Source organism: Chionomys nivalis, chromosome 25 (assembly GCF_950005125.1).
Source record: "Chionomys nivalis chromosome 25, mChiNiv1.1, whole genome shotgun sequence".
Classification (NCBI taxonomy): domain Eukaryota; kingdom Metazoa; phylum Chordata; class Mammalia; order Rodentia; family Cricetidae; genus Chionomys; species Chionomys nivalis.
Window position 1 is genome coordinate 24,691,990 of NC_080110.1, and position 15,102 is coordinate 24,707,091.

General features: G+C 35.3%; 1 protein-coding gene across 1 annotated transcript in view; it reads right to left on the bottom strand.

Moving 5' to 3' along the window:
• The window catches only part of Trhde (thyrotropin releasing hormone degrading enzyme), a 369,227-nt gene that overhangs the window by 145,209 nt on the left and 208,916 nt on the right, over positions 1 to 15,102 (bottom strand). The window contains exon 6 of the mRNA XM_057758096.1: positions 8,375 to 8,512. Within this exon, the coding sequence (XP_057614079.1) occupies positions 8,375 to 8,512 (138 nt within the window). The remainder of the gene's footprint in view (positions 1 to 8,374; positions 8,513 to 15,102) is intronic.

Sequence of the window (15,102 nt, forward strand, 5' to 3'; positions counted from 1 at the left end):
ATAATATGTTGGAAAATAACCAACATTATGGAGCAAATCAAGTGAATTACAATAAAGAGATGGAAGGAAACCAAGAACGAGGGCGGCATTTTGAGGAGATCTCTTTTAGAAAGTGAAATGTAAGCAACGCTTCCCAGGAGAGCAATGTGGACACTATTAGGAAGAACAATATTATCTACAGAAGGAATTAGCAGCTCAGAGGCTCACTGTGGGGAAGATTGGTAGCCCAGGGACATAACCAATGTAGGGATAGAAATGAACATTCAGAGGCAAAAGAAAAGAGTTCTGTGGGGCTCAAAGAGTGTAGAGTGAGTAGGGACAGGAAGGACCTCATGCACCATTATAAGGACATTGTCTTTTGTTCTTATTTTTGTTGAGTCTTTGCAGGATTTCCAGCAATGAAGCGGCTGAAACTGACTTGGTTCTAGAAAGATCTCTCTGTGAGTGCCATCAAAAGACATGTCTGCCCAAATGTGACAATGATTCAGACAAGTGTGTCAGAGATGATGCTAGGAAGTCAGATTTTTGAAGAGAGTTGACATTGGAAGTGAGACTTCAGATAATCAGAATAAGAGGGTGGAGAATGACCTGAGAAACTTAAGTTGTCATCATGTGGAAATTGTTCACCTCACAGCTCTTATGGAGATGTAGTTGTTTGTAGAGCATCTTGTAGATAAGAGCCCAGAATTGGACCTAACAGGTATTTCAAATATTGTCTCACCCACTTCCTAGAAGCTTAATCCTTGGTGATCATTTAACTATGTTCAGCGTTCAACATGAGTAAAGGTACATGCGTTCCAAGATTTTCATTGGATATAAATGATGTGGCACATGGGAAGCAGTTCACAAAAGTTTTGTGGATGGAAAAGCTCATTAAAGGGCATGTATGACTTCCCACTAAAATTATGCTTATTACTACCATTAGCTTAGTTTCCTGTACTCTGTATCTATTAGGTTACAGTTTTAAAAGAAGGGATAGATTTCCTCTTACAGAACTGGTCCTGGCTACATTCTTTTTCTGTGTATTCATCATGGCTTGACTAAGATGGCACAGGGGGTGAGGTTCTTAGCTATCAAAAGACGATGCATAAAAAATGGATGGTTGGTCTTTTATAAATCAGAGGTGACCAGAACCATAAAAAATATTTTGCCAAATTCTAGCTGTAGAATATACTAGCAAAATCTCACAAGTTGAATTTCTATTACAAATCCTTTTACAAAAATTGGGGTCATCATGACTGTTGCGGATTTTTCTCTGTTGGACAAATCCTTTTCTTTTTATTCTATGCCGTATATGTTTAATCTTTAAAATAAACCAGTTTATATGAGTTTCTGAAAAATGTTCCTGCTTTTAAAGCATCCTATTTAAAATGCTGAGGTCATCGCCCAATTTGTTCTTCTCTTGAAGCTTGCGGCAGTCCCCTCCACCTTGGTATCATATGTAAATTTAATGAGCATTCACTCACTTTCATCATCCAGGTCACTGGGTCATTGATTCTTATTTCCCTGTGTGCTTTGGGAGCAAAGATGCTGTTTCAGTGCATCCTTATAGCCTTTCTTGTCTGTGCACAGCATCACGCAATGTTTCATTACATTTTTCAATGAAAGAATCTTTATTTTCCATTATAAACTAACTTTTTATTTCATTAGATCTTCATCTTTATGATACGGTAGCTATCAGACTTTTTCTGTCCTAAAACTGTAATTTTTAGGAAGTCTTTTTGTTTGTTTAAATACTAATCTTGGGACTACCCATAGCCAACTTCTCTACGTATGTCTTTGAAGGTTTTTGGTTTTCAAACCCAACTCCATAAAAGTCTGTATGTGACCCACTATTTATTCCCCTTATGTCTCTACAACTTTCTTTTCTTCTGTTATGTACTTCTCTACAAGTTATTTAAAGTGCAATGACATTATAATTCAAGAAGAATAAGAGTAGAGGTAGAAATAATTAAGATATTGTTAAAGGAATAATTACATAGCATGATAAATAAGGCAAGGAAACAGAAATGCAATGGGAGCTGTTGTCCAAGGTCAGTGTTAACTTGTAACAGAGTTACTCAAGGAGGGAACTACAGAAAGAGCAAGTAACTTTTAAAAACTAAATGGTACATATAATAACTCCAAAATGTCTACTGTTCACAATTTCTGGCAGTATTCTAAATTGTCCAGAGCAAGCACATCCATCCCATCTCTACTATATCTATAGGGTTGAGTCTTTTCTAGGATAGTATTTAAACTGTTATGCATCCTCTTTGGATCTCTTGGCCTGCTGTAGTCAGTAGAAGCTCCTCATGACAGAAGAACTTTTTGGGTCCTGACCCAGCTTGCCCAACTTGAAGGTCTACTGCTTCAAACCATTGCCCTTTCTGTGACCACATGTGATTCCCTCTTGCTTTCCATAAATTCTATGGTGTTCCATTTCTAAGCCTTCTCTACAGAATGAGTTTCCTGCCAACTCCACCATAGCAGAAGACAAGCTATTTGCTTAGACTGGCCTTTCAGAATATTACATCTCTGTAGACATACGGGATGAACAATTAATTCTATCTCCTAATTGAAATACATCTGAGTTCTTTGGAGAGACAAATAGAAATTCTGTGTGGAAATAAGGAATTCTTCTTGAAGTATATTAAGATCAAAATATTGATGACCTGACTAGACTAACCTAGTCTGATACCACCTATAAAAAACATCAAGTAAATAAGTGGTAGAGCTAAGAAACTAAAGAAAGATTGATTTCTGATGACATTGTTCAAATACCTCAATGACTCAAGTTATTACTACAGCTCAGATTTTTCAGTTAATTTAGTTCTCAATTTTTTTCCAACTGTTTGTTGTTTTGCATAGTTTTCTTGACCTAAACTGTAAACATTTACATGTTACTATCCTCAATTATTTCTATGACCTTTCTCCCTTCTGTCTTATTAGCACTATACCCACAGCACTCTGTGGTAAGTACCTACCCCATAAGCAAAGGCTTGTCCAATTATATTGTCAAAAAAATTTGGATTTATCTGAAGCAGCCAAGCTTTTTAATCAAATACAATAATGAAGAATGAGAGCTCTGAAACTTGATTTCCTTGGAATCACACCACTGAATTGACTGTCATTTTCTTCTTATCTTTAAGATGAAATCAAAATAATAAAAACCTCATGTGGTGACTATAATAATTAAAAGGCTGTTAAATGTTGGCACATTGCATAGCACGGATTCAAAAACATTACCTATTATTATTTGTTTGTTTGAAATCATCTCTCTAAATTCTCAGATATCCTAGAATAAAAAGATTTACCTGTTTTATCTACAGGTTAACTGGATCATTGTGAATTACATCACAAAAAGAAGAAAAGACTGCTCATCACGAAAGCACAATGACCAAGGAGACAGAAAATCAGTAAGAATATAAAGACTTCACAGTTCCGTCCTCAAACTCAGCCTAATTGCCATTAATAGAACACTTGACCAACACCAGCATCCTCACACTGCACCAAGTAATATCAATTTCTAGGCCATAAAACAAGGCTTATCAATCTAAGAAGAGTCAAGTCGTACAGTGTGTATTATTCTAACGGCTACAGCAGAAGTCAGATTAACAGCAGCCATCTTTCTGGCAAACTTTGAGTACTCATAAACTAAGAACCTACTATAAATAACTGATAGTGTAGTTTAAAAAAATGAAACAGAAAATTACATAGTACAAGTGAATGAGATGGAGGCCATAATATAAGTATCAAACTTTTAAAGAATTTCGGGGAATACATCTAGAGGGAAAGTATCATTGAATAAACACTTAAAGCTAAAATAGATAATTGGAGTTTCGAGTTAAACTCAGCTTGTATCTTAAGAAATTATGAAAAAAGAAAAGAAGGATAAGAAAATAAAAAATAACACAGAAAAGGGGAATAATAATGAGAGAAGTAATATATAAAAGAAGCAACAAGAGAAAAATGTATATTATCAAGAGCTGTTCTTTGAGAAAATGAATAACATTTATAAGTTTCAAAGTTTTACAAACCAGGCACAAAGGGGTAATATACAAGTGACTAATATGTGGGTTCAGCTTACATCATTTGAGATTCTGTAGCAATTAAATAAATAAAGGAAGGTGTCTAAAAATTTATATCAATAAGGTAAACATCTTAGTAAAATGGAGCCAACACTTGAAAGAGAAACAAGTTATTGAAACTCAATCAAGCTTAAATTAAAAACTCAGAAAATGCATGCTATTTTAAGGAATGTAAATTCTCGATTTCTTGTGCTTTTCGTGAAAAAAATTTTAGGTCTATCTATACTCCTATTTTAGAAAAGCTATTAAACATTTCTTTAATTTTTAAAAAATTTACACATATTGTAATAACATTGAGAAAGTCCCCATTTTATGATGTGCTCAATAAAGTGATAAAAAAGAGACAGCACCAAGAGAGGAGATTACCAATAGCAAAGAGTATCAATATCACTGGTGAACAGCGGCACAAAATATCTAGATTTGTCTTTAGCAAGTTGTTTGAACAAAGGATTACAGGAAGAATATGGAATGGATATTGTCTGCCAGCAGTACAAAGAAAGATGAAAATTTGAAAGTCAATCAAAAAAACTTTAGACATGAACAAACTAAAAAGATTTTTTAAAAAGTATGGAGAGAGATATCTTAATGCACAAAAGGGATTTGATGGAATCTACATCCCACTCTGGGAGGAGAGTATACCATGATAAAGGGTATCGATAAACACCCAGAGATACCCAGTACCAGGCACAAGTGGCCTCCTTGTGATCAGACCTCCCTACTGATCAGAGAGAACTGCTGAAAATCAAACCTAAAGTTAATGTTCGGCCATGGAAGGAAAAGCAGTATCCACTCCTTTAATGTCATCCTCGGACTCAGGGAATGTTGTAAAAGAGGGGCAGAAAGAATGTAAGAGCCAGAGGATGGGGAAGGGAGCCATGAAACGCTATCTAATAAACATTACATGCTGTCATACAGATGAACTCACAGTGAACTGTACATCCCTGAGCAAGGTGCACAAGGTCAAGTCAATAAAAGTCTCCAACATGGATTGGGATAGGGATCCCAAGGCTCTCCTAGCTGAGACGCCCTTGGCAGCCGATGGCTAACAGGGAAGGGAAACTCACTTTCTTTTAGGAGTGTGGTCCCTGGGAAGTTTTCCATACAGCAAGGGATGACACCATGCCTTAGCACAAATGAGAAAACAAATTGAACTCACTGAATTTACAAATACATACATAAATAAATAAACAAATAGGGCAAGCATGATCTTAGAAGAAAGATATCACGGGGATTCCTTATAAAATTTGGAGGGAGCAGGTAATAAATGGAAATGATCAAGATACATTGTATCGATATATGAAAATTTCAGAGACTAGAGAAATATAATTTTATAAAATCCATGATTCATTCATTCATAGCATTCACAGACAAAAACTTATAGCTATTTTACTGTAGAAGCTCAAAAAACATATTTAATTCTAACTTTAATTTTTTTAAAATATGAAAGTGTTTTTGATGCATGTATGTCTGTAAGCCAGATGCATGAAATGCCTGTAGTGGCCAGAAGAGAGAGTAAGATGACCTGGAAATAGAGTTTTAAAAAATTATGAGCCCCAATGTGGGTGCTAGGAATCCAAATCTAGTTTCCGGAAAAGCAGCCAATGCTCTTAACGCCTTCAGTTGCACAAAGTTCTATTTATATAGATAACAAAAAAACTGCAAACTAGAAACACAAATTTAAAATACCACGTCTAATAGCTCACAATGTGAAATATCCAGGAATAAACCTGTAAGATGGTATGAAAGATCATTATAAACTCCATAGCTAAGAGACCAGGACAGGGACCTGACAGAATTGAGTGTCCTGACAGAACTGAATCAGAGTACACTTTGTCTGTTAAAGAGGTATTGTTAAAATGTCAATTTCCCAGATGGTTTTACCAATACAACACAATCCTAACAACTCCAGTGTAAATTGTATAGAAATTAGCAAACTCCTTTCTGTAAAATGCAAAACACCGTGAAGGACTGAAGAACGTTAAAATACAGCAAGGTGGAGGGCTGATGTGGTTTTATTTCATGATTCAGTTAGGAAGAAACAACAGTTCTGGAGCCAAATAAGTACATATACTAGAGCAACAGACAAAGCGGTCCAGAAACCAATCCTAATGTGTATGATTCAGGGTTTTTCAGCTAGCTCTGTGCAAAAGCAACTCCAGGAAGAAAAGACTGAGTTTGCTGACTAGGTGTTTCATCTTAACTGAAACATTCTCTCTAGTAGGGTGGAGAAAGGCAAATGCAATTTATATGGTTGGGGAAACTCACACAACTTAGCAAAGGCTCGAACTAGAAAAGTTCCAAGACTCACAAAGACCCACCCTGAGTTACATAAGCGGCAAATAGGTGGGACATGGCGACTCTGCGGCTAGCAAAGATGCCTGAGGTTGTGCCAAAGTCACGGGCAGTAATATTTTCAATAGCCAAGCCCAGAAATAAACAAATTGTTTGCATACCTATAAATTGTCAATATGTATGTACCTCGAGGTAAGTATAATGAATGAAAGAAAGAAAAAGCATGTGTGTATGTGTGTGTGTGTAGTGTTTCTATAAGTCTATCAAAAATGCAAACTAAGTCACAGGAAAGATGATCAGCATGGAGAAGGCAGGATTTAAAATGGACTTCAAAAGTTCTTACAGTGATGTATGTATTCTTCATTTGATTTCTATGGTATTTGCACTGCCTTTACTTGTTAGCACCTATCAGACTGTACCTTCTAAATATGTACAGCCCTCTAAATATTAGAGCAAAGGCTACATTATTACTGGTGATTGAAGCATAATTATATATACAGCTGGTAAAACGTTCATCAGAAACTGTCTCCATGGTGGTCCTGAGAACCTCAACATAGGTGGCTGATTTTTCATCTCGGTAAACTAGCATGCTTCTTTGCCAAAATATAAAGTGAACATAATGAAAATGGCCATATATTCAGACTTACAACTGTTTCTATTCTTAGTCCACTTTAATCATCTTGACACTCTGCAATTCTATAGAATACAGATTGGGTGTTCCCTCTAAAGGGACATTGATATTACACCTGATCAAAACCATATTGGCATGATTTTAATCATGTTAATGTAAAACTAGTGTTTACAAACAGCTTTTTAGAATCAAGAGTGGGGAAAATAATTAGATACATTACTGTCGGTCTGGAAGGTCTTAATAAAGTACTTTATAGATTATATCAAAAATATTACTATCATTAAATAAATTAAATACATAGCAACTAAACATAGCCCAAACTCGTCACATACAAAGTAATAAAGCATGATAAATATATGATGAACCTAAATGATATTAGTCCTAAAAATATGAAAAGATCTCTACTTGATCAAATGCAAAGACATTTTCTACTAACAAAGCATCTTTAAAAACTATTGCCTACATTCCTAATTAGTAATCATTTAGAGACACAATACTTAGCACAAAATCAAGTATCAACATTCGCATAGTCAGCATACCTAGAAGTTCTGATGAATTATTTTCATTTCTAGTTATCATAAATAAATATATTGTAGACAAGGTAAACTTAGTAAATTTTTAAAGCTTATGACATTATGAGACAACTGAATGAAAACTACATAGAAATTCCAATAAGGGTAGTTCGTTATATTCTAAAAATGAGGTGAGTCTTCGCCTACATATTAAATGTCTACTATGTGTCAAGGCTAAGACATACATCCTCACGTAAAAATTAAATCAAGTGGTAGAGCTATAAGGATAAATTATAATCCTTGAAACAGTGAAAAAACTGAAATGTGCCCTAAAGTTAGGACTTGTCACTGATTCAAAGTTTTTCTCACTCGTTCAAAAGCTTCTAATTTCTGTTTACTTTGCCATATCATCCAGGAAACATACCCAGTTCCCCAAAACTTCTTTAAAAAGTTACTTATAACATGCATGTGTTCTTTCACTACATAGACCCATTTGTATCAGTCAGTCAAGTATTTAAGGGACACTAGCAGAAGGAATTTGTCACTAGTTAGGTCAACATTCTTCATACTAAAAACTGACATTTGCCTACACCATTTGTACAGCAATTTCAAACGAAGTTCCCAAACATTTATTCATTTATACTTTGAATATTTTCATATAGTGTTTGGCAAACATTCATTTCCATTTTACTCATTTATAAAGCCAAGTCCTATTCATGTGATGATGTGAACCTAATAACCCATTTCCTACTTACAATTAATTTTCATTTGCGAGAAAGAATAGAAAAATATAAGACATCTAGCATGAAATAGGCTAGCTATCCCAATAGTGAAATAGCTTGTTGGCATGTGGTTCTCTTCTATCCCACCTTTTTGTACGCGATCCAGTCAAACACTCTGTCGATATCTGTTGCCCGTAGCACTTCCTGTGACACTGGATGGGAACTGGCCAAACCGTCAAGAAGCATCACTTCATGCAGAACATCTGTCAGAAATCTCTGCTTTTCCTGTAATACAGTAGATGGGATAATATTACAGGTGATTCATGGTTATGGCAAACTGCCAGATAACATGAACAGCGTGTGTGTCACTTAACTGATGGTGCTCATCAGTCTTACAGAGTGAGACTCAGATTTAAAGGAAACTCAGTAAATAAAATAGCCCCTTAGGATGGTATCAAATAAAGACAGTTGATTTAAGCATAACATGAAACAAAATCAATAGGCTACTATAAGCCCTAAGTAATAAGAACAGCCAGCTGTTTTATCAGTGCATGAAGCAAGTCTGAAGAGTGAACACATATGACAATGGTAAGATTCAGGGTTGTTTGTGTCTTCTACAGGATGCAGACCACAATTCCAGTCTCAAATAACATTTTCATGTCATGTCAATGCAAGAATCCTATCTATTTAAGTCACTATACCTGGTCTTGTTAGAACAAGTTAACCTCAGTATAACCCACTCCTCCATCCCACCACACACATACTTTTCCAAAAAAGAAAGAAAATAGAAAAGAAAATGACACAACACATACTAAAATCATTGCTTTCATCCAGCTATAGTGCATATAGTTATATACACAAATTTAGAATAAAGGCCATAATGCAGAGATCACCCAGTCTTAATAATCCACCATCATGAATTACTATCAACAATCAGAATCACGAAGCTTCTATTTATTATATGTAGTATTTCTCTAATAAAAGCAAACCTGTTGTTTTTAAAATGAACTGTAAAGAACAATACTTTTTGTTCTTTTTTTCTTTTAAGAAAGTCTGTTTTAAAGAAAGAGCTTGGATTCTGTTAACAACAACAAAAAATGCTGCCAACTATTAGTCCTCCCAGCCACCTGCCTTAGTTGATGGAGAAAGGGAAGGAAAAATAAGTCACAAAAGATAACAAGCCAAAATAACCCCCTAGATTGCTAAGAACTGAGGAGTATCATTACTGAGATTAAAGACTCCAATGCTTAAATTGCTCTGCTTAATTCTGAACTTGGTCCTACAGTCTGTTCATTTTGAGAAATCAGATAAACACAGTGTCATTTTTGGATTGAGTTGTAATTTCCAGCAGAGAGTACAGCAATCCTCAGATTAAGGAAATGGAAAGAAAGAAGGAATATACCTTAGGAAGAAAAGTTAACTGGAGATATATATATAGATATATATATATATAGATAGATAGATAGATAGATAGATAGATATATATGTTGTTCATTAATTTCTATTTTTTTAAAAAAATGGTTATGTTCATCTCCACTTAATCAGTGATTTAGTCCATTGAATCAGTAGTTCAATTAATTAGCTATATTTATAAGGCAATTTTTAATGGTGTTTAAACTGTCTATAGTTCATATATCTAGTGTGTTTAGTTATCTTGTATTTTAAGACTTTCACAATGATTGCCTATTACCCATCAAAAAACATTACACAGTAAAGACTAGAGCAACATTGTTCTTAGTCCCAGAAGGCCGATCCTGGCCCCGTAAGACCACAGGTAGATATATCAAACTCCCCCATGAACTAAGTGATGAATGTGACATAAATCAATTGCCTATTTTCTTTCAAATTAACTTCCACTTCACAACATAGACATCATTGAACCTGTTGATTTTATTGTTGGAGCAGAAGATAGTCCATTAAAATTAATAATGACACACTAAAGAAATGACCAAGACAAAGAAACTCATAACTCACTTGGCAGTTTCAAAATAAAACTATTAATTTTGTGATTAAGATTTAGATTTAAGTCATTCATATTTAAAATACATGTTACTGATCAAAGACTTCAATATAAAGCCAGGCACACTGAACCTCATAGAAAAAAAAGTGGAAAGTTTACTTGAATGCATTGGCACAGGAGACCACTTCCTAAAAATAACCCCAGTGGTACAGACACTGAGAGAAACAATTAATAAATATGACCTCCTGAAACTGAAAAGCTTCTGAAAAGCAAAGAAAACGGTCGACAAAACAAAATGACAGCGTACAGAATGGGAAAAGATCTTCACCAATCCAACATCAGACAGAAGTCTAATCTCCAAAATAGTCAAAGAACTCAAGAAATTGGTGATCAAAAGAACAAATAATCCAATAAAAAAGTGGAATAAAGACCTAAACAGAGGAATATAAAATGACTGAAAGACACTGAAGAAAATGTTCAACATCCTTAGTCATCAGAGAAATGCAAATCAAAACAACTCTAAGATTTCATCTTACACCTGTAAGAATGGCCAAGATCAAAAACACTGATGGCAACTTATGCTAGAGAGGTTGTGAGGTAAAGGGAACACTCCTGCATTGCTGGTGGGAGTGCAAGCTGGTACTGCTCATTTGGATATCAGTATGGCAATTTCTCAGAAAATTAGGAAAAAAATCTTCCTCAAGACCTAGCAATACCACTTTTGGGCATATATCCAAAGGATGCTCAATCATGCCACAAGGACATGTGCTCAACTATGTTCGTAGCAGCATTGTTTGTCATACCCAGAACCTGGAAACAACCTAAATGCCCCTCAAATGAAGAATGAATAAGGAAAATGTGGTATATTTATACAATGGAGTACTACACAGCAGAAAAAAATGACATCTTGAAATTTACAGGCAAACAGATGGATCTAGAAAACATCATTTTGAGTGAGGTAACCCAGACCCAAAAAGGCAATTATCATATGTACTCACTCATAAGTGGTTTTTAAACATAAAGCAAAGAAAACCAGCCTACAAATCACAATCCCAGAGAAACTAGACCACATTGAGGACCCTAAGAGAGACATACATGGATCTAATCTACACAGGAAGTAGAAAAAGACAAGCTCACCTGAATGAATTGGGAGCATGGGGACCATGGGAGAAGGTTGAAGGGAATGGGAGAGGCATGGAGGGGAGCAGAGAAAAACATAGAGATCAATAAAATAAAATAAAATACATGCTACAATATCTGTTACTAGACTATAAGTAAAAATTATAAAATGTATATTGCTATTGCAACTTGACCAATGAATGCTTTGATTTTTCAAAAAGTTTTAATCAAAGATGTGATGTCATTCAGAAGACAAAGTAACATTAAATTCTTCAAAGACTGTGAAAGACATCTAAAATGAATTTTAAGTGATGCTTATCTGAATGATAATTTTAATCTTTAACAACAATAAATGTACATTGATCAACATTAAAATTGAATGAATAGTCCTTGTTTGATAGAGGTATGAGGGTTAAATGTTATAAACAGATTTTAAGACTGAAATCTAAACTCAATTGCAAAGAACTATTAACGTTAAAGGAAGTACGTACCAATTATACATAAACATTACTTCATGCTTCCAGAGGAAAGCAAAACTAAATCTTTGTCACTTAAAGTAATTTCAATTACCATTATTTAACTTCTGTATGGGTAAGTCATTGGTCAATGATTTATCTTCTACCCTGTTGAAACAAAATGATATTAAATAACAGAAAAAAAGACTTGAGCCCCAAAATACTTTGGGGCCTGTGTTCCTGGTAGGGGAGCACATATTAAGCAAAGAAGACAGCATATGTGAAACTAATGAGGGAAAAAAAAGAAAATTTAGCCAGAAGCAAATTCAATTTGACAGTACTACAGATAACTCACAGGAGAAAGGGAACTGTACCTTTTTAAAATACCAGCATCACTACAAAGTAAGAAACTACCTGGCTAAGGCCTATATTATTAAAACCAATAGCCCCTATAGTAACAACAGCCATCTTAGCCAAAGTTAGTTAATTTCAAATCATTTATCTGGAGCAATGAATTTTAAAAACTGAAGTAAAAGTATCCATTTTTACAATATTCAATAAGAGATAAAATAAAGTAGTTGGCCGTAGGGAATGAAATAATAGTTTTATTATATAGATTAACACTGCCAATCTGATTTTTAGGAAAGCTATACAATAATTGACTTATCTTTAGCGACCTTCTTTAAAGAGTATGAAAATAAAACCTTTAGAATATTTAATTTAGAATGTGTGTGTATGTGTGTGTTCTGGGGTGTCTGTATCGTATACTCAGTGAATGTGTAGTACCTCGTTTTTATTTTATTCCCATATTTAAGGCCGGTATCATTTGTAATCTACCACTTTTTAAAGGCAGCACATAAAAGGAGATGGGGCACTTTAAAATCTTTTTAAAAGAAGTTTGGTATTAACATTAACCACGAATTCCACAGCTTTAACGTAGATATTAGTCAGAATTGAATCATGCATGTCTTTATTGCAACAGGTACAGTAATATAAAAATGTCATTTTTCCCACTATTAGATTGTGTGTGTGCGTGTGTGTGTGATATGAACTTGAGAAATTTATAAAGACATTTCAGAAAAATAAAGAATGGGTAACTGTAGAATTGTTCATGAAAACCCACAGCCATTATTTCACTTGTCCATTGATTTCTTCAATAAATATCTATTGAATTCCCACTCTATGCCAGATATAATACTGCATTTGTGGAATGAATGAAGAACTAAATCCTGAACTTCCTACTCTTGAACTCAACAAGAGAAAAGAACTACAATCGACAGATGCACAGCAAAACAATTATAACAGAATGGGTGCTAGAAAACTCAGGGGATAAAATGCTGAATTAGTTCAGGAAGGTTTAACAGAAGAAACAGCATCCAAGTAGGTGCTTGAGAGATGGAAGGGGAAGCAGCTAAAGAGGGACAAATCCATGCCAGAGTAAACATGCAATAAAAAAAAAACATTCACAGCACTCGAATCCTCAATTATCAGGTTGAGGAGTTTGATGTTAATATATGGACAGTAATAGGTATCATGACATAATAAAAATAGTACTGTAGCTGTGGTATATGAGTTGGCTAATAGAGCCCAGAGACAGGAAGTAATCACTAGTCTATGGGTAGAAGCAGGAACAATGGATTAGGGCAGTTAGCTGCTGAAGCAGAGGTATATTTGAGAGATATCTTAAGTATTTTCCATGCTTTGAAATTACTATATGGCTTTTAGCATCAACAGGACTTAAAAAGAAAAGTTGAAGACAATTGACAGAAAGGTTGGAAATATGTGGTTTGGAGAATATGCTTTAAAAAATCAGTTTTACACATGTCTACTCAGAGTTCTGAAGGGAAGAATCAGAATGGATGGGAGAGAGGCAGCAGTGGACAAGCGATTGCTACAACGGAAAAGGCGATCCAGGAAGGACTACAGACTCCAAACAAGACAGATAAGAAGTGGCTATCTGATGTGGGATTCCCCTCTGTATGCTGTGAATACCATTGGTTAATAAAGAAAGAAACTGGCTTGGCATGATAGGGCAGAGTAGAGCTGGGGGGGAGGGGGGTGGACTAAACTGAATGATGCGAGAAAGGAGGCGGAGTCAGAAAGAAGGCAAGTAGCTGGGCAGGAACTTTACCCAATAAGCCACAGCCTCATGGTGATACACAGATTAATGAAGATGGGTTAGTTAAGATATGAGTTAGCCAGAAATATGCTTAAGCTATTGGCCGAACAGTCTTGCAAATAATAATAATAATAAAATAAAATAAAAAATCAGTTTTACACATGCCTATGAGCACACAAGAGAGTCTCATAAACAACTGCAGGTAAGGACCTGGGTCCAAGAGAAAGGGGAAAATTATCTTTTGACAACACATAGTAGTTGCTAAAGAATATGAACAGAGTCCAAAATTCACTTCTAAAATCAATTTTAATCACATCAGCAGCTCGTAGATTGGTTTTTGGCTCTGTGTATGTGAAGAAAGTTAAGTATTCTTAACACATCATTAAATATCTAGGAAATTATAGTCCTCAGTGTTCCAAAGTGGCCTCTGACTGGACATGTCAAGTCTAAGGGGCTAGATGAGGAAACGGCTGCTCCAAACACAGTTGCTGGATGTGAACTGTCAAACAAGAAGCAAAGTTAAAGCTATCAGCAACTTCCTACAGGATGTCTAAGGAAGAGTAGTGAGGTGAAATATTAGTCACATGCTCTGAATCTGTCACCAGAAGAAAACAGATAAAGGGGGAAAAAAACATAAGAGAAATCTCTGAGATCAGAGAATCAAACCAAAGACAAGGAAGGCAAGGACAAGTCTGACACAAATCAAGTAGTGGTGAAATATTCATAGGCATAAAAAAGAGCAAAAAAAAAAAATCTCAAGGCAGACATGAGTGGCGTCCAATCAGTCACAAAGACTCAACTAGAAGTTGGATCTGAACATTTTTGATTCTTTTGATATACTTAGGAGAAAAGGCTGGCCAATGAGTGTGTAAAGTTGACACAAGAGTCCCAGAGTGAAAGTGAACATCTGCCTTTCACTGACCATACAACCTTGGGAGCCCGCACAAACTTTTGAGCCCTTAGCGTTCACATGTGCAGCTGCGAAGATTAAATAAGTGAATTAGCTCGACATAGATTCGTTAAGCACCTGCCGGATCCCAGATGGCAGGCTTGGTTCTAAGGACTGAAAGAGCAATGGATTCTGTATTCAAAGACTTCACAGTAGTAGAAAGAGAGGCAAAGATGAAAACAGATATTAAAACACAACCTGTTCTATGCGAATATGGAAGTGGGCTCAGGACACAGAAAAACAGTCGTGAGAAGGGTGTGACTTGTTATGCCT